At 47.5% G+C, this 23,605-nt stretch overlaps 1 protein-coding gene across 2 annotated transcripts in view; it reads right to left on the bottom strand.

The window, feature by feature from the left end:
• The window catches only part of LOC148477857 (transient receptor potential cation channel subfamily V member 6-like), a 62,824-nt gene that overhangs the window by 24,649 nt on the left and 14,570 nt on the right, over nucleotides 1-23,605 (bottom strand). Inside the window, exons 2-9 of one of the 2 annotated variants that reach the window (XM_088456092.1) lie at nucleotides 11,802-11,899; nucleotides 8,478-8,600; nucleotides 8,103-8,243; nucleotides 4,032-4,130; nucleotides 3,693-3,865; nucleotides 2,113-2,259; nucleotides 1,665-1,877; nucleotides 907-993 (exon numbers count right to left, since the gene is read on the bottom strand). In XM_088456092.1, the coding sequence (XP_088312218.1) occupies nucleotides 907-993; nucleotides 1,665-1,877; nucleotides 2,113-2,259; nucleotides 3,693-3,865; nucleotides 4,032-4,130; nucleotides 8,103-8,243; nucleotides 8,478-8,600; nucleotides 11,802-11,899 (1,081 nt within the window). The remainder of the gene's footprint in view (nucleotides 1-906; nucleotides 994-1,664; nucleotides 1,878-2,112; nucleotides 2,260-3,692; nucleotides 3,866-4,031; nucleotides 4,131-8,102; nucleotides 8,244-8,477; nucleotides 8,601-11,801; nucleotides 11,900-23,605) is intronic. The other variant, XM_088456093.1, reaches the window with a different exon arrangement.

The following is a 23,605-nucleotide window of genomic DNA, read 5'->3' as shown; positions in this document are numbered from 1 at the left end:
GTATCAAATCCAGCGCTTCGAGGTATAGGAACAGTTTTTTTTGCATCAATTTTTGTTAGATTGAACCTGACTGGTGATTTTAAACTACTGTAATGTGAGTCGCTCCATGCTATGATGCATATGTGGTTACCTGGTTTTTGTAATTTCGTTGTTCTTTTGCAATGACAATAAAAGTATATAACTATCTTATCTATCTTAAAAACCATCGGGTATACATACAACTGTGAATCAGTCCCAGAGAACAATTCGTACCCAAACACACGACAGATCTGGCATCCAGCCTGACTGGACAATGAGATCTGAGACCATATACGTTGGCCCAGGTAATCCAGATACGGTTGTTCGATTACAATTCAAATGACCAAATTGTCGTCCAAGCAGTGGCCCTGATTCAGAGCCGGACGCTCTTTCAGAGCGCTCGCTCTGAATCAGGGCGGCATTTTTTTTTTTTGAGCCGGCCTTCTGGCTAAGCTGTGGGTTACCCATCTACATCTTTAGCGAGCGGCCAGGTGATGGTCGCGATGGTCCCGACTATCGTGACCATCGGGGCTTGCGATGAGACCCTTGTGGTAGGGTCTCATCTGCTGCAAGCCCCAGTGAGCTTCCGGCTCCAATAGAGCCGGATGCTCACCACTGACATCACTCGTGAACGCCTCCGTTTGGCAAGCCACCCCCCCGACCCACCTACAAAACGGGGCGAGCTGTCGATCAACATCGACAGCCGCCCCGTTTTGCTGCGAGCCCCGAAGCGAGTGATTTCTTGCTCGCCCCGGGGCTCATGCACGCGCCGTCAGCACGACGCGCGTGCGCACTGCCCAGCCATCGACCCGGTTGTGAGCGCTATGCGCTTGCGAGCGGGTCTGAATCAGGCCCAGTGTGTAAGAACTATGAAGTAATCAATCTCACCTCGATTATCAAAAATATAACAGCTCCAGTTACAGATACAATCTCTCCGAATAGTCTCAGGTAATCGCCCGTTGTGACATACGCTTCCTTCGGGTACAAGAAAATGTAAGATAAGTGATGGAAAATAAAATCATAGCGACATGACAATAACACCGCAAGCTCCACCCCTTACGGGCACCAGGAGCCGAGAAGGAAGATCCCTATAACTCAACTCAGACCAAGGGGTTTATGATGTATCAAGCAATGAAAAGCATGGAGAAGTGGAGAAGTTGCCCATAGCACCCAATCAGCTTAATTGTTATATTTCCAGTTCTCTGTGCTGGGCAGTCTCCCAGTGACATCACAGCCACAATGATGTCACATAGATCCCTTCCCACCGGGTCACAACCCAAGCTAATATAAGAGTATGATAGCAGAGCTCTACAAGAAGATAGGGGGATTACAGGGAAGAGAAAAGAGACAATGGAAACGCTACTGAATGTTGAGCTCTGCGAGCAGACTTACTGCAAGGGTGACTTTTGACAACATAGAGGAAGCAAGTGTTGCAAAATATAAATTTTGTGTTGCTGCCTATGGCAACCAATCAGATTATATTTCCCTAGTGCAGTTTAGACAATGAAAGCAAACATCTGCTTGGCTTCCATCATCCCTCACCCCAGTTACCATAGATGTCTCTAATACATACACTGCTCTACTTCTAACTATGGAAAACTATTTGGTCTAAGTGTACGTTAGTAGCATTACCCATCCTGTCCCACCTGTAGTGTTTTCTGAACATAGAGGGTAATGTCTTTGGGGTCCGTGATGTTTCCTTCTCGTGGTTTGAGAGGTCGGTTGGCACAACATAGGGACACACAGATGATATAGAATACATAGATAGTGGCCAGGAACAGCATATACGGACGTCCCGTTCTCTGCCATTTCTTCTTTAGCAGCTCTTTGACTGGGGGAATATTCAGTATTTTGTGAGCCTTGGGACAGAAAAACCATGGAGAATGTCAAAGGGGCGAAAAACTGGAACAAGTTAGACCAAAGTCTCTTGAGTGTAGACTTGAGATATATTTGGTCACACTGTATCACATTCATGCCTCAGTGGCATAACTAGTACCAAGTGAAGTAATGGCCTGCAGTATCTTCCAATGTGTGCATTGCGAGACTCAATGAAGCATGGGCAATACGGCTAATTACGGTAATACCCCCACTCACCTGGCTCTTGTTTGATGATGCAATGAGCTCAAGTATGGACTCTTGGTCCTCCCATGAGTCGATCTCGGACATGTCATACAACATGTTGGTAACTGGGCCAAATGCCCATTGGACTTTTCGCTTTGCCTGAATTAAGTGCTGGAACATCTGTCATGAGAAGACACCACATGGTGAAGATTAAACCTCAAACACGGGGAGATGTACTGTATCAAACCTTCCAGAGATGACAGGTGGAGAGGTTGACCATAGCAACCAGTCAACTTCTAACTATCATTTTACAGAATGGCCAGTTATTGCTTTTACGTGCTCTATCTGGGATCATTGTAAAAATAATTTTTAAACCACCTCCTGCCAATCCCCCATTACTCCTGTGTGGCACAATCCAGCTTTTCCTCCAGGTTTGAACCACTCTTGCTTCTCTCCATGGATAGAGGGTGGTATCTGATCTCCTCAATTCAGGTTGATGCTGCTCTCTGAGTTCTTTGTAGAGAAATTATGGTATACCTACTATTGGGTTGGGTATGCGATTCTGGTGCACACAATGCCGGTGGTCACCATACCAATGCCGGAATCCAGACGGTTAAAATAAGTAAACTAACCCTTCCCCTAAATCTAGCCCACCTTTCCCATAGCCTAACCCTTTCCCTCCTGTCTTGCAGCCTAACCCTCCCCAATTGCAGCTTAACACTAACCCACCACCTAGTGCCTAACCCTAAAACTAGCCCTAACACTTACCTTCAGGATCTCGGCTGATGGGATTGTCGAGCTGGGATTCTGACCCTTGTCGGGATTCCAGTGTCAGCAACCTCTGGCATAGTGTGCGCCGGGATCCCATCTACAATCCCTACTACAGAATTACCTGTTTTGCCTACATTTTATACCATGTACTTGATAAATGAGAGCTAGATACTGATTGGTTGCTATTTGTCCATGTCAGATGGTTTGATACTGTAGATCTTCAACAAAGCATTTTCTAGAACATAAGGGGCAAACATCCCAAGATATCTTCTTTATATTATGCCTCTATTTCAGATGAATTATAGCCGAGCACTGAACGGCAGGATCTTTTTGAATTTGCACACTGATTAACATGGAAATGCGTATCCCCCCAACCATCCCACTTTTGGCAGGACAGTCCTGCTTTTCAGGCACTGTCCCGTCTTCTCACCTGCGGGCCGCAGTATTCTGCAGTGGAGGGAAAATTGGTAAATCGTGGCAGAACAGCGGTATCTAATAACCACAGAGAGGTACTGGGGGCAGCCCAGCAGTTTAGGAAGCGCTGGTCATGCCCCCAGCATGCTGAAAAAAGGGCAGCCCAGCATGTAGACACCCCGTGCCACTAAGCCAAGTCCAGTGTCATGAACCAATGCCCCTTTCCGGGTGTGAGCTTTTGGCGTTTGCACAATGTCCCTATCCTCCCTTTATGAAATTTGATTAGTACGTAGACGTAATGTATTTGCTTGGCAAAGATCTGGCTGCTCGGAGGTTGGGCCAAAAGTATGGATCCAACTGTGTATGGGCCCATTCATTCTCCCTTACTATTGTCCTTAAACAAGCATAGGGACTCGTGATGAACTCACAACCACGTTTCCTTCAACGGCGGCCAGCTTTAATGGTGTAAGGCCCTGCCTGTTAGGAACCTCGCTCAGGGCTTTTCCATGTAAGCCACAATCCTGAGAGAGCAGGAAATCGAACATCTGACATGAAAGACTTTTGTTGGGTTGAAGAACGAGGATGTGCAGAACGGTGTTACCTGGGGAAACCATGGATACACGTAAACACCATTAGACGCACACATTAAAAATACAGTAACTCAAGCAGCCTAAATTATAAACTGTTATCTATAATAATCCCGAACCCCTGGAAAAAACATTGGCTCACCCAGTAGTCTTCTGAAACTAGTTCTGAAAACTACTCACCCCAACTGTCCTGGTTCCACATATCTGATCCGTGATCTAGAAGCAGTTTAACAATCTCAGCGTCCGCGACACAAGCAGCAAAGGACAGGACGTGTTCTCCTGGAATTTATATTCGGAAAGATTACAGTCCCGACCATGCAGATAACGCAAAACGAAAGAATCATTTAATTGCCTAGATGACATTTGTGGACACTTATGAAAATGGCGCACATAAAAAAGATACTATAACCCCTAGCAAGGCATTCTTTTTCATTTTCTAAACCATACTTTAAATATGATAGGAGCTGACTGGTTGTTAGAGATAACATCAACTTTCCTCTGTAGACAGAGATGACTCTCATTGTGGGCAATCACTGTCTTCCGCAGTGGTCATCAACGGGTTATCTGACATAACATGCCTGGTGTTCACATAAAACATGGTCACCTAAAATGGGTTGGGTTTGAAATCCCAGCTGTCAGGATGCCGCTGGTTAGAATACCGTCAGTCAGAATCCCAACACCACTAATGGTAAGGGTCAAATGTAATAGGGTGTCAGTTTTGGTAAATTGCGAGTTTTGTGCTAAACTCGCAAATTTTTACAACTCTCTAATGTAATAGGGTGTCAGTTCAATAGAACTCGCATTTTTCAGAGTTACTAAAAATCTCCATTCTCAAACTCGCATCCAGATGTTTTCACATTGAAAACAATCAACTCGCCCAATGTAATAGGTGTCTGTTTTAGACTCGCAAAATAAGATAACCAAAACTCACACAATCTTTTGGTTACATCATTGATACAATGTTGTGAGCGTTGAGTATGGATTTTTATTTCATGGATTACTAGGTGAGTATATGTGAGTGTGCAGGTATGTTTTATTAAAATTTTACTTTCACGGTGTGTTTGTTTTTTTACGTATTTCTTTAGTTGTGGAACTATAAGTGCCAAGGGGCCCGTAAAGCCCCGCATGCTGGTATTTATGGTTCTCCAAATACCAGCATGCGGGGGAGGTTTGTTGGTACGTGTGGTTCTACAACTAAAGACAATATTTAACCCTTTAATTTACACAAAACACTGACACTATCAACCCGGCACGCACCACCCTAGGGTGCCGGAGATAGCCCCAGACTATCAGTCTAGCCCTGGGGTGCCCTGGAGAGGGGGACCCCTTTATTGTGGGGGTCCCCAACTCCCCAGGGATCCCCGGCCTGGGCTGACTAACGGTCAGGGATAATGCTTTGGCCGGGGAAACCGGTGAAATGTTTTCCCTGGCTGTGGCATTATCCCCCCACTAGAAAGAGCTTGGTGCTGGTTTGGTAACTTTCAAGGGACCCCTATTCGTTTTGTCCGCTGATTTTCCAAAACCAGCACTGGCTCTGCAAAGCCCTGTGCTGGTTCTTGATATAAAGGGGCCCCCTACGCATTTTGGCCCCTGTATTTTTAGAATAAATGATAACTAGAAGCCAATTGGTTGCTATGGGCAGCTTCTGCAATTTATCTCTCTCGAAGGTTTGATACCAGGGCCGGATTAAGTGGGGAGGGGGGTGAGCCCAGGGAATGTTGGTGTCACGACCCTGTCTAGTTGTCACCTTTTTGCCTTGAGACTTACCCCTGTCAGCTTCCCCATGGATCTGTGTGTGTAATTTGCCTGAAGGATTTGCTCTGATTATTGCACCTGGCCTCTCCTCTGTCTGTGAGCACTGCTAGCCCTGATTGGAATCACAGGTGTGGTTCTGATTCTCAGAGCTGCAGAGATGAATACTCCCTCTGCATGTTGTGCCTTCCACCACTCAGAATGCTACTACCAGACCACCTGTCCGTATCCACCAATTGCTGCCAGACCCATGGTATATATATCCTCTCCTGATAGCATTCTGGACCTGAACATCTCGTCTTCCAGTGGTGTATGGTTCATGCTGTTCCTGCATTCAAGTATATCTCTGAAACCTGCTACAGAAATCCCTGGCGCTATCCAGAAAACCTGTTTCAGCTGTACCTGGCAATCCAGTAAATCTGCTGGCAGCAACCCCCGGTGCTTCCAGAAAACCTGTTACAGCCAAGCCTGGCAATCCAGTAAGCCTGCTGACAGCAACCTCTGGTGCATCCCGAAAACCTGCTACAGTAATACCTGGCATCCAGACGTCCTGTTACAGCAATACCTGGCCTGTGCTCTGCTGCTAGTCCTACTCCTGGTTGGTCCCTGGCTCTCTGTAAACCTGCATCGTGTTACCCTGCCTTGCTTCCTGCTGTGGATCAACTCCTGCCCCTGTTCCCTACCTATTCCCTCCCTGAACCTAAAATTCCCAAACCTACCCATTCCGTCCTGAAAAATGTTATTTCCAATTATCCTGTCCAGCCTGCAAATTCCCAAACCTACCCATTCCTTCCTGAAACCTGTTATTTCCAATTATCCTGTCCAGCCTGCAAATTCCCAAACCTACCCATTCCTTCCTGAAACCTGTTATTTCCAATTATCATATCCAGCCTGCACCTGAGTTCTAGCCTTTGTCATAGTAATTCCAGATTACCCTGTTTAGCCCTTGTCTCAGCATTACCTGACTTCCCTTCAGCCATTGTCACATTCCAGTCCTGAGTCAAGTTCCAAGCTCATCAGTTCAGTCCACGTTGTTCCAGTCCAGAGTCAAGTTCTCAGTTAATCAGTTCAATTCAACAAGTCTTCCTGCCGGTCCCAGTCCGGTCCCTCCAGTTCCTGTCATTTATCATCAAAGGCAGTTTTCACTGCTACCCAAGTCTTGTAGAAAGAGCTATTTACATTCTCTGTGATTCCAGTCATGCCGGCCTCCGTTGAAACCCGATCACCACCTGAGACGGGTAACTCGCAGACACCAATCATGACAGTTGGCAGCTGCAGGCTTACTTATACAAACCTTTCCTCGCAAAACTTCTGGTTTCTCCCAGAAGGCGCGGGAGACTGCAGATTTTCCAGGTTATCCCCCACACCCTGGGAAGAGTGGGTAGTTCTCTGGCATCCCGCCACTTCCTAGTCAGGTGGGCAGGATGGGGGAGATTAGTGGCAGGAATCGTGTGGGCGGGGCCAATATGCCGCAATTTGTATCATTTTCTTGTGCCCCTCCTTACGTACCCATGATTTATGTTATGACATAATGCAGGGGCCTAATGATATGAAGTACCTTCCCCCCCGGAGTGATCTGCATCTCCTCTCAGGGACCCTCCCCCTTGGGAGGGGGGAGCATGTACTAATTACCCGGGCCTGTGCTTACTGGAGGTGCCCGTGCCCGGTGACGCCTCCCCCCCTCTTACATCACAGCAGCCCAGCACGTGCTGCTGTTTGCTGGGCTGCACTGGGAGACTGCTTGCGGCTGCTACTTGGCAGCCGCGACAGTCTCCTATGCCTGTGGGGGGAGCGATCACCCTTGATCGCGCCCACCACTGGCTATGCACCCGGCTGAGGGGCTCACAGCGCCCCCCTCCCTAGCGCTCAGAGCCGATTTTCTTCTCCTAAGGGGACGTGACCACGCCTCCTGCAATTAGGCCACGCCCCCTTCACCCATGCCTGGTGCGGCTGTCGGTGCGCCTGGGCACATCTCTACATTTATTGTTACATAGAGGGAGATGTATCAAGCCTCGGAGAAAGATAAATTGGAGAAATTGTCAATTATCTAGCCCAGTCTATGACATGACAGAAGCCTTGGGCAACTTCTCCACTTTATGGGGTCTATGGATGGAGATAAAGTGAGCGGAGATAAAGTCTCAACCAATCAGCTCCTAACTGCCATGCCACAGACTGTGTTTGAAAAATTACAAGGAGCAGATTGGTTGGTACTTTATCTTCCATTCACTCTATCTCCATCCAAGGCTTAGTAAATAGACCCCCATCTCTCATCAAGGCTTAGTAAGTAGACCCCTATCTCTCATCAAGGCTTAGTAAATAGACCCCTATCTCTCTTCAAGGCTTGATTCATCTCCACAATAGCGAGAGCAAACAAGGCAAATGTGAATCGACTTCAAACTCCACCCGACCCTAACTATGGTGACCCCATAGGGTGAAAGTGTCCGCTCATGAAAATAACAACAAGTAATAAAATATTTCCAGCCCAGTTTCAGAACTCACCAAAATAAAAGAGGTTCTTAGGACTTAACGCGAAGAAACTTCCTGTGGCTCTGGGTGAAGAGACATCCGCTCCTCTCTGTGTGAGGGCCAGCACCAGCTCTACGTTCTGGTTGACCGCGGCTATGTGCAATGCCGTCTGACCTGGACAGGATGAGGCAGATGTTACATACAGGGCAGATTGCTTTGTACAAGTTACAGGCTATTTCTTGTGAAGAGCGAAAGAGTCAAACAGTGAAAAATAAAGATTGAGAATGAAGTAAAAAATTTCAAAATCATTGCGTTGGCCACCGAGGTTAAAGATCAGCACTGAGAGCCAGTCTGGGCCCAGTTTTACCTCGATAGAGGTCAGAGGTCATAGTCTGGGCCCAGTTTTACCTCGATAGAGATCAGAGGTCATAGGCTGGTTTATTAGCTGGGGAGCCTCATCGAGCAGGACCTCTGCGGCCTCCAAATTTCCATACTGGACGGACACGTGCAAAGCAGTCTCCCCCACGGCTCCTATACAGATAATAGAGATTTACTATCAAATATGGGTTTTTATAATGTTTTTTGTTTATTTACTAGCAAGGTGCAAGCAGCAATGATGTTCTATAGAAACGTATCCGTGCTCAGCTTTCAGCAGTTTCATAAGCTAATAATAGATTGGTTTCTATGGATCACCGCACAGTGGTCTTGGTCACCATTTTGTCTGGGAAGACGCTCTGCTTTCAGAATAATGCACTTTATACCAGAAATCGCAGGGTTCACTGAGACACAGGCCCGTATTCAATTTGAGGCGAAAAGTCCCGGACTTTTCACCTGCCAGACTTTCCGCCTACATCGCTTGTTTTTGGAGAAAACACTTTCCGCGCGTGCACCCGCTTTTCGCCCTATTCAATTTCAAAGGATGCGAAAACAGCACCTGGCGAAACTGAAACAGGCGAAAAGTCCTGTCGGATTTGGGGAAATCAGCCTGACAGCCCCAAAAGGTGCACTGATACAGGGGATCACTATGGATACCCCCGAATAGGCCTGCTGAAGGTATTTGGGGTACTTAAATGTTCTCAATAGGTTCTAATTAGCATCTTTGCATAAGTGGTGAAGAATAGCATTTAGCAGTTTTTTTGTGTGAAAATAACTTGTCCCAGCAAATTTGGGGTACCTGAAAATGGGGGTCAGAATATTTAAAAGTTGCTAAAGTAAAGTTTAAAAAAAGCATGAAAAATCCACCTGCCGCAAGCACCTGCAATCAAAAAAACACCTGGGGCAGACTTTGGGACCCCCTGGTGTCTATTTTGCTAATTTTTAACTTTTTCCCCCAACTTAGTTTTTTTCGCCAAAAAACGAAAGTACTTTTTTGGGGTGTTCTTAAGTGTTTTTTTTCTTTATTTTGACGCAGTTTACCTTTGGGGGACTGTCTTAAGGATGCACGGGGGTTCCCGCAACGTTGCACCCCAACACCCGTATTCTGCACTTTTTTCCGCATGCTATTCATAGGCGAAACTTTTTCGTCTATTACATTGCATTGACTTTCCGCCCAGGCGGAAAGTCTTTGAAATTGAATATGGCGATACTTTTCCGTCTGGCGAAATTATGTCATCGGCAAAACTTTTTCGCCAATCTCGGCTTTTCGCTCCAAATTGAATACGGGCCTAAATGGGAGTCAAGCCCAAGCACCCAGGTTGGTGAAATGACCATATGTGATCACTTGACACAAATAATAACTTAGGGCCTCATTTATTATCGAGTTTTACCTTTCACAACAAGTGATAAAACTCGTTGCGTATGATAACGGTGCTCCAGCCAATCTGTCACTTGTTTGAAAAATGTCAGTTGGGAGCTGATTGGCTGGAGCACCATTTATCATACGCAAAAAGTTTTATCACTCATTGTAAATGATGAGACTCGTTGGTAAATGAGGCCCTTAATATTTACTGTATATTAAAGATGATCGGCTCAGATTCAACTGTGTTATTCTTGCCACGTTTGCATCTGAAAGCGAAGCAAAATGCCATTTTCCTAGAAAAGCTCGGATCTCGCATGTTTTGAGTCCGAACTGAGGGCCTGATTCAGAGCCGGACGCTATTTGCGGACGCTCGTTCAGAAAAAGGGGATGGCTATTTAAATTGAGCGCTCGCTGTTTGCGGTCTGTTGACGCCTCTATGTCGGAGCGAGCGAACGAAACATGCGCTCGCTATTTTGTAAAGACGACCCTTGGCCGATCGCATCATACGTCATCTCCGCTATTTATTAGATTAATCGAGTACATCGAAAGGCGTATGAACTGCTCGCTATTCTTGTGGTAGCATTTTCCTACCGCAATCATGTGAACAGTTCAGGCTAAAAGACAACCAACTGACGTGGTCGATGACGCTCGTTTACTAATTATGCACTCCCATTAAACGCCCGTTTTGACCGTTTGGCACGCCTGCGTTTGGATCTCCACTCCCCCGTTTTCAAGCACCTTCCCCTGTTACCACCCACAAACGCCTCACCCTGTCACTCAAATTAGCAGGCATTCGCTATTTTACGAGCACACGATTTCTGACCGCACTGCCTGGTTGGCGCATGCGCATTACAACCCATACGCATGCGAAGATGTGCAAACATCACTCGGAGCGAACGAGCGGCCGCTTACGAGCGGTTCTGAATCAGGCCCTGAGCCATCTCTGATTAATATATTATAAATATTTAGGCAACAAGACACATTTATATTAATATATTTTAATTATTTTATTTATATATATTTTTTTTTTACTTTATGTAATCATTATAGATATAAATGAAAATTAAATAATTATCATGATACAACTTTAACCTAAAAGTGGCAAAGATGAGGGAGATTTTAAAGCCACCAACATCCCATGTTGCAAACACAGATAACACTTATATAAAAATGAGTGAACCCAATAACCTGCTGTGTAGTTTTCAATTAGTCTACTGGTCATCATCAAAATGTGTCACCTTTATTAACAATATTTCATATTTGTGGCATAATAACTGTAAAATACTGCTTGGCATATGCTCGTTTTTAATTTACATGTGGCAGAATTTAACATGGTTGGTTAAACTTGATATCTTGGTATCTTGCACCTATTCCTAGGAGATTTTAGGGATGTATGCATAGTTGCAAATTATCACATAACTCCGTGAACATCAGCGTTGGTGTAACTCAGAAGCAGGTCCAGGTTCTGTATCGTCTCATGTGCACCTGCGCGTTATCACTTGTTATTTCAGCTAGATCAGTGGTAGCCAACCCTGGTCCTCAAGAGCTACCAATGGTGCATGTTTTGTAGGTCTCCTCACAGAATCACAAGTGATATAATTAGCTCCACCTGTGGATCTTTTCAAATGTGTTAGTTAGTAATGAATAAACCTGTGCACCTGCTAGGTGGTCTGGAAAACGTGAACTGTTGGTAGGTCACGAGGACCGAGGTTGGCTACCCCTGAGCTAGATGGTACAATGCTCATTATCTGGTCTCCAGGCTCGTTTATATCGTGTCTGTGGTAAATCCGATTCAAACCGTGGTGCGCACGAGGTCATTGACCGATATATGGAGCAGGACCTTAATTTCCCCAAATTTGAAGGATTAATTTCAACAAGCGCCCGTGTGTTTCTGCCTCGGCTGATGTATAGTGGCAGCATTTACCATGCGATGGAATCGTGGAAGTATGGCACTTACGGGATTCTATGTGCCAGTCTAATACTCTCTTACTCACCTCTTTGGAACGGGTCACACTTGTCATCTTCCAGAAGTTCCTTCAGTCGGGGAATGTCATTTTCTTTTGCAGCCCGAAGTAGTGGGAGGTCTTGAATCCTTACAATAAAAAATAGGTCAGTACTAGTGAGCCACCATTACACTGTGAGCAAGGGGGAATTGGTGGGGAAATGGGTAGCTGTTCTGTGGGGCACCTCTAAAAGAGATTCCTTATGGATCCTGACATTAGGGTCTCAAATGCACAAGTATCGTTACGGTGCCTGTGGTGGATCACACTAGGGTGTTGTGAGACGCATTGATAGCACATGGGATATTAGGGTTCATTAAGCCCATTGGTGAATGGTGAATCTAAACTTTGGATTGGTCTTTGGGCACAAGGCAACACTATAAGCAGGCTTAAAGCACCTGTGTTTACAAGGTCTACAATACGGGTGTGATATGTATTACCGCTGGCCGCATGGTGATATGTATTCCCGACAGCGGCTGCCCGACAAAGGAGGAAATCCCAATCGTCCTAAAGGTAAGTATTTACTAACCTAACCCCCCTAACCCTCCTTAGGGGTGCCTAACCCTAACCTCCCCTCCTGTGCCTAACCCTAACCCCCCCTCTAAGTGCCTAAACCTAAGCCCCCCTTCCCCGCTGTCTAACCTAAGTCCCCTGGGGGGGTGCCTAACCCTAACCTCCCCCCGGGGGTGCCTAACCCTAACCCTCCTTCCCCCTAGCCTAACCCTAACCTCCCGGGGGGATGCCTAACCCTATGTCCCCCCCGGGAGCCCTAAACCAAAACCACCCTCCCCCCGCACGGCTGTCCACTGCAGCGCCGGGCATCCGCTCGATCGGGAAGCCGGGCGCCGGTCTCCCGACGTCGGGCAAATGACAGGCGTCTAGATTTAGACGCCTGTCATTCGACCCTAGTCAGGATAAAGTAGTCTGGAAGCCGGCGGTCGGCATTTAGACCATCGGGTTCCAGACTACATCCCCTACATTACAACAATAGGCATGTATTCATTTTCTGTAATCCCCCTTTACTCGCTGTGGGCATCCTTGGTGTGTAATAAAGTGTAGGGAACTGGTAGGGTATGTTAGTTATCTATGCCTCCACCCAAGCCACTTACCCATTGGCCCTTCCGCAACCTACTATATTATTTATTAGTGGCCAATACTGTATATTTAACATGCATATATTTTACTACTGTAACTATACACTGGTAAAGTAAAATAATATGTTCATATCTTACAGGAATAGGTCATCCATTGATTTAAGGAGTCCCGTTTCTCTGAATGCTGTCAACATTGAGCAGGAAAATACTCACTTTAACACTCTACAAGTCTGCGGTAAAGCCAATAAATAAGGCGCTAATTCAGCATTGCAGGCTAGTGCAGTGCTGAACACACATTCCTGATTATCACATGTGCAGTATGGTTCCTGCGTGATTGCTTGCCGCTCCAGATATGCCTCTGTCTCATCGACAGGCAGAGGCATTTTCAGCGCGGAGACCACCGGCATTCCTGGAAACAGGGGTATGTCGGCCCCATTTTCCGGGAGTGCCAAGGCCAGGGGCTGCGTCCCCTGACACAGTTTCCTGGCCTCGCAAGTTAGCCAGCCTGCATAAGCTGAAGGCTAACTCAGCTGGCCAGCGCCATCCCAGCCTGCGACCAGTGGAAGTGTCAGACACCTCTTGCTGCATTTGCGTATTTGCAAGGACAGAGGACCTGATTCAGAGCCGCTCGTAAGCGGCCGCTCGTTCACTCCGAGCGATGTTCGCACATCTGCGCATGCGTATGGGTCGTAATGTGCATGCGCCAACCAGTCATTGCGGTCGGAAATCGTGCGCTTGCAAAACAGCGTGGGCCTGCTAATTTGAGTGACAGAATGAGGCGTTTGTGGGTGATAACAGGGGAAGGTGCTTGAAAACGGGGAGTGGAGATCCGAACGCAGGCGTGCCAAACGGTCAAAATGGGCATTTTATGGGTGTGCATAATTAACAAAGCAGCGTCATCGTCCACGTCACTTGGTTGTCTCTTAGCCTGAACTGCTCGCATGATTGCGGTAGGAAAATCTAACCACAAGCACTGCGAGCAGTTCAGACGCCTTTCGATGTACTCGATTAATCTAATAAATAGCGGAGATGACGTATGATGCCAACGGCCAGGGGGCGTCTATACAAAATAGCGAGCGCATGTTTCGTTCGCTCGCTCAGACATAGAGGCGTCAACAGACCGCAAAGAGCGAGCGCTCAATTTAAATAGCCGGTCCCCTTTTCTGAACGACCGTTTGCAAATAGCGTTCGGCTCTGAATCAGGCCCAGAATTGCAAAGGTGCTTGCTTGCCGCTTTGCAATTCCATCCACTGCTGAATCACCTACTGAGTATTCCATCTATATGCCGGAGCAAAGAACCTTAGCTTCTTTTTAATATAGTTACTTCCCAGCCAATTAACATATGGCTGCATAATGATATAATAAATAAGGCACTTCCTATGGATACATATTCACATACACAGATCACTGTAGGAACAGAAAACAATATATTTAGATATAGCTGGTTATATTGATATATTTATCCTGTACTAGTAATTCTGACTGTAAGTGCTGTTTACATAATTCAAAACAATCTCTAATTCTGTAGGTGTCCGTGTTGTTGCGGTGGTGCACATTGGGTTCATTTGTTGCCCAGGCTTAGCAAACATCTCAATATTTGCTGTTTATTGTAATAGTTCCATGAGCTTGGACGGGCACACTTGAGTCTGTGCTCCTTAGCTTGTATCAGTTGTACTTATTATCAGAGGCTGTATTGTTACAAGGAAACCATTACTGAAATTATACTTGTTTCTTTGTGTTATGTTCCTTACAACGTTAACCTGTAATAATGTCAGGAGTGGTTAACAGTTTATTAGCTCCACTTTCAACAGATTAGTTGTCAGAGGATTAAAGGTATGTCCTCAGATGCCAGACAGGGTCTATAACCCGCAGGAGTTCAATCAATGTCAACAGTTTAATAATATTTCTAGGCTATATCTTTATATAGTACATTGTTTTATTGAAGGTGGTTATTCCAGCAGCCTCATTACTGCACATTAAGCCTTAGGGAGAGATAAAGTGGATGAAGATAAAGTACCAACCGATCGGCTCCTAACTGTCATTTTTCAAACAGCCTGTAAGGTGACAGTTAGGAGCTGATTGGTTGGTACTATATCTCCATCCACTTTATCTCTCTCTAAGGCTTACTGTAGTTCATAGGCCACCTTTGAATGTACAGGGTGTATCTCTTATGCTATTTGGATGTATTAGGCTGCCTCACGCAGACAGGACTCTCTTCGCTAACAGGTACCTAAGGGCCAGATGTATGAAGCTCAGGAGAGAGATAAAGTGGATAGAGATAAACTACCAGCCAGTCAGCTCCTAACTGCCATGTTACAGGTTGTGTTTGAAAAATGACAGTTGGGAGCTGATTGGCTGGCACCTTATCACTTTTCACTGTGGGCCTGATTCAGAGCCGCTCACTATTTGCGGTCGTTCGTTAAAAAAAAAAGGGTGGCTATTCAAATGAACCGTTCGCTCTTTGCGGTCTGTTCACGCCTCTAGGTCTGAACGAGCGAACAAAACTTGCGGTCGTTTTTTGGGAAACTACGCCCCCTGGCTGCTCGCATCCTACGTCATGTCCGCTATTTATTAGATTAATCGAGTACATCGACCAGGGTATGAGCTGCTCGCTATTCTTGTGGTTGGTTTTTGCTACCACAATTTTGCGAGCAGTTCTGGCTAAAAAATAACCCAGTGATGTGGTCAATGACGCTGCTGTTTTAATTATGCACACCCATAAAATGCCCATTTTGACCTTTAAGCACGCCTGTGATCGGATCTCCACTCCCCGTTTTCAAGAACCTTCCCCTGTTACCACCCACATACGCCTCCTCATGTCACTCAAATTATCAGGCATTCGCTATTTTGCGAGCACATGAATTTCGGCCGCACTGACTGGTTCGCGCATGCGTATAACGATCCGTACGCATGCGCAGTTGGGCAAACATCGCTTGGAGCGAACGAGCGGCCGCTTACGAGCGGCTCTGAATCAGGCCCTCTGTCTCCTAACACTGCTTAGTAAATAGACACCTTGGTCCTAGAACTCTCATCTGCCAACTCCCTGGCTTCCTGCTCAGTATTTCATTGCAGGAACCGTGAGCATTATCTCTCCCACTTAGGGCTGGTGGCAGTTATTTCTCACTGCACGCAGAGGTCTGCTCGTGCTCGTGCCGCTATACTTATGTACATTTCCTATGTACAATGGCACCAGAATGTCTTTATTATGCATCTATTATAATAAAAGACAATACATCTATATTATACATATATGTACTTTCCATCTGCCATTATGAGGATGGGGGTCACCATCTACTACAAAATAATCTGCTGATACATACAGTACGTGTCTCCCAATGTGACCCATTTCACCAGTTATTCAATGATCCCTGCCCTATATGCAATTTATTGTCCAAGTGCAGTAGCCCTTGCAAAATTAAATTATTATTATCGTTTATTTCTACGGCGCAGCAAGGAACGCAAGTGTGCACACGCACGCACTCGGTCGCTGTGAATATATGCTAATCAATGCATGCACACGGCAACCGCAGCACAAGATGCAGACGCCCAACACTACACAATGCCACCCACTTCCCTTTACTCAAAGCCCGAGCAGTCCGCAAGACAGCGGAAACATCGGTAACATGGAGAACCATCAGAACCATATGCACAATAGAGGTTGACCTGATCTCGTGCAGGATTTTGCCCACTTCCTGCGTGCATCTAGTCGTCTGGCTGCGTATGCCGCCGCACTGCCTTAATTGTGCAAACCCCCTATAACGGCGTCCCAATGCACAGGCACGCCTGCGTTCGCCTGACCACCCCCCTGCCACCACCCACAAATGGCACTTCCTGTCAATCAGTATCGGAAGGGTCGGCGTGCACACTGCGTGTAGTCTGCCTACCCTTACCTGATCACATGGACTTGCAGTGCAAAAACATCGGCCGAATGCATGCGTTCTCTCACTTGTGATCCTTGCTGAATCAGGCCCAATATACATTGCTACATTAGCGGCCATAACACCCACATAAGCAGCAGAGCATAAGCAACCAGGTGATAGGTGCCCTAGTGGGGCGTAAGAAGTAGATGAAAGTAAAGTAAGGAGAAGCACAAGAGGGTAGAGGGCCCTGCTCGCAAGACCTTACATTATAAAGGGGAGGGGCAGACGAACAGGTGTAACACAGATGGGGCAGATGGGTAGGAGGAGCATGGAGTAGGATGAGAGCTGGAATGCTTTGATGAAGTAGTGGGTCCAGAGAGCCCGTTTGAAGGATTGTAGAGAGGTGGAGAGTCTGATGTGGAGAGGGAGAGAGTTCCAAAGGTGGGGAGCAGCATGGGCAAAATCTTGGAGGCGGGAGTGGGAGGAAGTAATCAATTGGCATGAGAGGCAGCGTGTATTTGTTGAACAAAAAGGGCGGACAGGAGAGTGAAGGAAGATGAGGTCAGAGATGTAAATTGGAGAAGATTGGGTGAGGGCTTTGTAAGTGAGTGTGAGAACCTTGAATTGGGTTCCGAAGGGGAGCCAGTGGAGGGCTTATAGGAGAGGGGAGGAAGATGTAGAGCATTTGGAGAGAAAGATGAACTGAGCGGCAGCATTGAGGACAGACTGGAGAGGAGAGAGATGGGAGTTGGGAAGGTCAGATAGGAGGAGGTTACAGTAGTCCAATCCGGAGATGACCAGTGAGTGTATGAGGGTCATAGTAGCATCCTGGGTGAGAAAGGGTCTGATCCTGGAAATATTTTTGAGGTGGAATGACAGGACTGCGAGAGGTTCTGGATATGTGGTTTGAAGGAGAGGGAGGAGTCCAGGATAACTGCAAGACAGAGCACTTTGGAAGTGAGGTTATGTGGGAGGTGGGAAGATGATCAGCTCAGTCTTAAACATATTAAGTTTAAAAATAGCACTGGGACATCCAGGAGAGATAGCAGAGAGACAGTTAGAGATGCAAGTGAGGAGAGAGAGGGAGACGTCGAGGAAGGAAAGGTAGATCTGTGTATCATTAGCATAGAGATGATAATGGAGGTCAAAAGAGCTGATGAGTTCACCTAGAGAGGATGTATAGAGGGAGAATAGGAAAGGTCCAAGAACAGAACCTTGGGGAACGCCTACTGTAAGAGGCTGTGGGGGAGGGAGGAGTCAAATTGCGAAGTATCATGCATCCTGTCCTTGCTTATTCCTACTTCGTAATATAGGGTCTACTTCAGAGGTGTGAGCCAACCCAATGGTTAGGGCACATCTCCGATTGTGCCGGTCTGCGTTGGCGCAATTCCCTTAATGCGCATGTGCAGTGCGTGTACTGAGTGTTTGCATGCAGAGCGTCAGCAGACTGTCAGTGATTGACAGTCTGCTGCCATTTCTGGGTGGGGAGGGGGCGACAATGGCCACTGTTTCCGCAAATGGGGGGGTGTCACCACCATTGGGAGGGAAGAGGCCAGGATCTACGTCGGCTGACTGAGATTTTCTGGCCTCTTTTGAGAAACTGCGCTCGCCGTCTTAAGTGACCCCATGGTTACTCAAGCCGGCAGAGGAACAGTTGTGATGCCTGCTGCTGCGTTACCATAACAATGCCATGGTAGCAGCTGCGATAGCAATAGTGTGGGACTGAATCAACCCCATAGATCACTGTGGGTGGGATTCATGAAAAAAGCCAGTAAGAGTTCTCCTTTGCGATAGAAGGACTTCTGAGTTTATGACCCAGAAGATCTTATGCACATGCATCGAGTGACCCATGCACTCTGTGTCACTCGATAGAGAGTAATGGACAGTCTAGTCACAGACTGTGCCACAAACACATCTTGTCAGGTTATAACCAAGATTGTCGCTATCACCTCCTCCAGCGCCGGAGATATTCCTCCTTTTCATGCTATTCTATGAGGTTGGATGAGAATCCTTTTTCTCTCCTTAAGCTGCAGGAGTAAGGGTGTCCTATTGGTTGCCCCCCAGTCATTCCCCATTTGCTAGAGTCTTTATAATGCAATTTGCAGAAAATCACCTCATTATCAGAGAGCCCGAGCTGTGCAATACCACAAAACATATCATTATGCAGTCGGCAGGGCAGGACCATAATAAAGCGAAATGCGTCACCAATTCCCCTGCTCTTGCCACTTGGACCCAAAAGTAAGCCAGTGTGGCTTCAATATTCCAGAGCTTTATTCCTGCAGACACTTGAAAGCAACAGATGCAGGACAGAAATAAATTCTTTCGATTGGCTGATGGCTTTAAACTTTAACAGGAGAGTGTCAAATAAAAAAAATCATCCTCCCCCTGGATGTGACTCTTGCTGAGGGTCTCACAGTGCCCCCCTGTTCAGCGCGCAGTGCTGCTAGTGTTACTGCTAGCTTGTTTTAGTGGGGTGCTGTGCCCTGCCTGATTTTAAAATGTGCCCTGCCCTTTTAGCAGCACCCCGCTAAAACAGCATGCCCTATGGTGTGCAGTGATCGCGTTATAACCACTTGGGTATGAATTATTGTTATGGTGTGTAGTGATCGCGATATAACCACTTGGGTGTGAATTATTGTTATGGTGTGCAGTGATCGCAATATAACCACTTGGGTGTGAATTATTGTTATGGTGTGCAGTGATTGCGATACAGCCACTTGGGTATAAATTACTGTTATGGGGTGCAGTGATCGCGACATAACCACTTGGGTATGAATTATTGTTGGTGTGCAGTGATCGCGTTATAACCACTTGGGTATGATTATTATGGTGAGTGGCACATACTGCCTGTATACTAACTATGGGGTGGGGAGGACAGCTATGAGTGTCACACACTGTCTGTATACTAACTATGGGGTGGGGGGACAGCTATGAGCAGCACACACTGTCTGTATACTAACTATGGGGTGGGGGGGACAGCTATGAGTGGCACACACTGTCTGTATACTAACTATGGGGTGTGGGGAAAGCTATGAGCGGCACACACTGTCTGTATACTAACTATGGGGTGTGGGGACAGCTATGAGTGGCACACACTGTCTGTATACTAACTATGGGGAGGGGGGGAACAGCTATGAGTGGTACACACTGTCTGTATACTAACTATGGGGTGGGGGGGACAGCAATGAGTGGCACACACTGTCTGTATACTAACTATGGGGTGGGGAGGAAAGCTATGAGTGGCACACACTGCCTGTATACTAACTATGGGGTGGGGAGGACAGCTATGAGTGGCACACACTGTCTGTATACTAACTATGGGGTGGGGGGACAGCTATGAGCAGCACACACTGTCTGTATACTAACTATGGGGTGGGGGGACAGCTATGAGTGGCACACACTGTCTGTATACTAACTATGGGGTGGGGAGGAAAGCTATGAGTGGCACACACTGCCTGTAAACTAACTATGGGGTGGGGAGGACAGCTATGAGTGGCACACACTGTCTGTATACTAACTATGGGGTGGGGGGACAGCTATGAGCAGCACACACTGTCTGTATACTAACTATGGGGTGGGGGGACAGCTATGAGTGGCACACACTGTCTGTATACAAACTATGGGGTGGGGGGGACAGCTATGAGTGGCACACACTGTCTGTATACTAACTATGGGGTGTGGGGAAAGCTATGAGCGGCACACACTGTCTGTATACTAACTATGGGGAGTGGGGACAGCTATGAGTGGCACAAACTGTCTGTATACTAACTATGGGGTGGGGGGGACAGCTATGAGTGGCACACACTGTCTGTATACTAACTATGGGGTGGGGGGGACAGCTATGAGTGGCACACACTGTCTGTATACTAACTATGGGGTGGGGGGGACAGCTATAAGTGGCACACACTGTATACTAACTATGGAGTGGGGGGGCAGCTATGAGTGGTACACACTGTCTGTATACTAACTATGGGGTGGGGGGACAGCTATGAGCAGCACACACTGTCTGTATACTAACTATGGGGTGGGGGGAACAGCTATGAGTGGCACACACTGTCTGTATACTAAATATGGGGTGGGGGGACAGCTATGAGCAGCACACACTGTCTGTATACTAACTATGGGGTGGGAGGGACAGCTATGAGTGGCACACACTGCCTGTATACTAACTATGGGGTGGGGGGAACAGCTATGAGTGGCACACACTGTCTGTATACTAACTATGGGGTGGGGGGACAGCTATGAGCAGCACACACTGTCTGTATACTAACTATGGGGTGGGGGGACAGCTATGAGTGGCACACACTGTCTGTATACTAACTATGGGGTAGGGGGACAGCTATGAGCAGCACACACTGTCTGTATACTAACTATGGGGTGGGGGGGACAGCTATGAGTGGCACAAACTGTCTGTATACTAACTATGGGGCGGGGGGGACAGCTATGAGTGGCACACACTGTCTGTATACTAACTATGGGGTGGGGGGGACAGCTATAAGTGGCACACACTGTATACTAACTATGGAGTGGGGGGGCAGCTATGAGTGGTACACACTGTCTGTATACTAACTATGGGGTGGGGGGACAGCTATGAGTGGCACACACTGTATACTAACTATGGGGTGGGAGGGACAGCTATGAGTGGCACACACTGTCTGTATACTAACTATGGGGTGTGGGGGCAGCTATGAGTGGCACACACTGTCTGTATACTAACTATGGGGTGGGAGGGACAGCTATGAGTGGCACACACTGCCTGTATACTAACTATGGGGTGGGGGGAACAGCTATGAGTGGTACACACTGCCTGTATACTAACTATGGTGTGGGGGGAACAGCTATGAGCGGCCCACACTGTATACTAACTATGGGGTGGGGGGAACAGCTATGAGTGGCACACACTGTCTGTATACTAACTATGGGGTGGGGAGGAAAGCTATGAGTGGCACACACTGCCTGTATACTAACTATGGGGTGGGGAGGACAGCTATGAGTGGCACACACTGCCTTTATACTAACTATGGGGTGGGGGGGACAGCTATGAGTGGCGCACACTGTCTGTATACTAACTATGGAATGGTGGGACAGCTATGAGTGGCACACACTGTCTGTATACTAACTATGGTGTGGAGGGACAGCTATGATTGGCACACACTGTCTGTATACTAACTATAGGGGGGGGTGGGGAAACAGATAGCTATGGGAGTCACTGCTACTGTCTAAAACTACTTGGGTCAAAAAGATACTGCTCGGTAATTAATTTGGCTTAGGGGTGCCTTGAAAAAATGAAGGAGACCCTAAGGGTGCCTTGAACTGTAAAAGTTTGGGAACCACTGCAGTATATACTGGAATATGAGATGGCCCTTTTGTGGACCTTCTGTGCAGTAGGTGTGTATACGTCTCCTTTTACACTGTGGTGCTGTAAACCAAATGTGTGTAAACCTCAGCAGTGCAGATAAGCAGTGGGGGCATCCTGCACTGCGCGCTCACCGGTGTCCTGCACTGTGCGCTCACCGGTGTCCTGCTCTGCGTGCTCACCGGTGTCCTGCTCTGCGCGCTCACCGGCGTCCTGCACTGCGCGCTCACCGGCGTCCTGCACTGCGCGCTCACCGGCGTCCTGCACTGCGCGCTCACCGGCGTCCTGCACTGCGCGCTCACCGGCGTCCTGCACTGCGCGCTCACCGGCGTCCTGCTCTGCGCGCTCACCGGCGTCCTGCTCTGCGCGCTCACCGGCGTCCTGCTCTGCGCGCTCACCGGCGTCCTGCTCTGCGCGCTCACCGGCGTCCTGCACTGCGCGCTCACCGGCGTCCTGCACTGCGCGCTCACCGGCGTCCTGCACTGCGCGCTCACCGGCGTCCTGCACTGCGCGCTCACCGGCGTCCTGCTCTGCGCGCTCACCGGCGTCCTGCTCTGCGCGCTCACCGGCATCCTGCTCTGCGCGCTCACCGGCGTCCTGCTCTGCGCGTTCACCGGTAAAGTCTTGTAGATATTAGCCGGTCCCCGGGCTCCTGTAGGTCAAAAGTGTAGGCTTCCTCACTGTAGACTTTGCGGTTGTCAGGAGAGATTCACGGGTCCGAGGGGCAGCCATAGCTCAGCAGTAAAAATGTAGGAACAAAGTTTACTGTGTGGTTGCAATGCCGCTGTGACACATGTTCCAACTTGTTTTAGCCAATCGCGGCCATTAGCCAAGATCTGTCCCAGCGTTGCATTTCATTTAAATAGAGTATAAAATAGTTTGGAGATATGCCGTGAAAACAAGCGAAACATTTCTCAACCCATTTTTACAGTTTTATACTAAATAAAGCCCTTAGATTTGGGAGGGGGTGTCCAAATGCAAATCTAAATTGCAGTGTAAAAATATAACTGTCCAGCATCTGTGGGCTACATGCAAAAGCAGCCGCTATTTACCCTGCATGCAAAAATAATAAATACATCTATTTGCACCCCTTACATTTACAAATAAACCCCACACACTGCGGAACCATCATTTTGCCTACAAAAACCTTAAGTAATGAACCAAATATTAAAACTTTTGATTAATTTCTCCATACGACCTTGGCCCTCATTCAGAGCCACTCGCTAGCGGCAGTACGCTCGTTCCGAGCGATGTTCGCACATCTGCGCATGCGTACGGTTTTTAGTAAGCATGCGCGAACCAGTCAGTGCGGCTGAAAATCGTTTGTACGCAATATAGCGAGTGCCTGCTATTTTGAGTGACAGAATGAGGCGTATGTGGGTGGTAACAGGGGAAGGTGCTTGAAAACGGGGAGCGGAGATCAGAACGCAGGCGTGCTTAAAGGTCAAAACGGGCGTTTTATGGGTGTGCATAATTAATACAGCAGCG

Source organism: Taudactylus pleione, unplaced genomic scaffold (genome assembly GCF_031769625.1).
Source record: "Taudactylus pleione unplaced genomic scaffold, aTauple2 ptg000685l, whole genome shotgun sequence".
Lineage (NCBI taxonomy): Eukaryota > Metazoa > Chordata > Amphibia > Anura > Myobatrachidae > Taudactylus > Taudactylus pleione.
The sequence above is the reverse complement of the archived record's forward strand: the minus strand, read 5'-3'. Positions and strand labels throughout refer to the sequence as shown.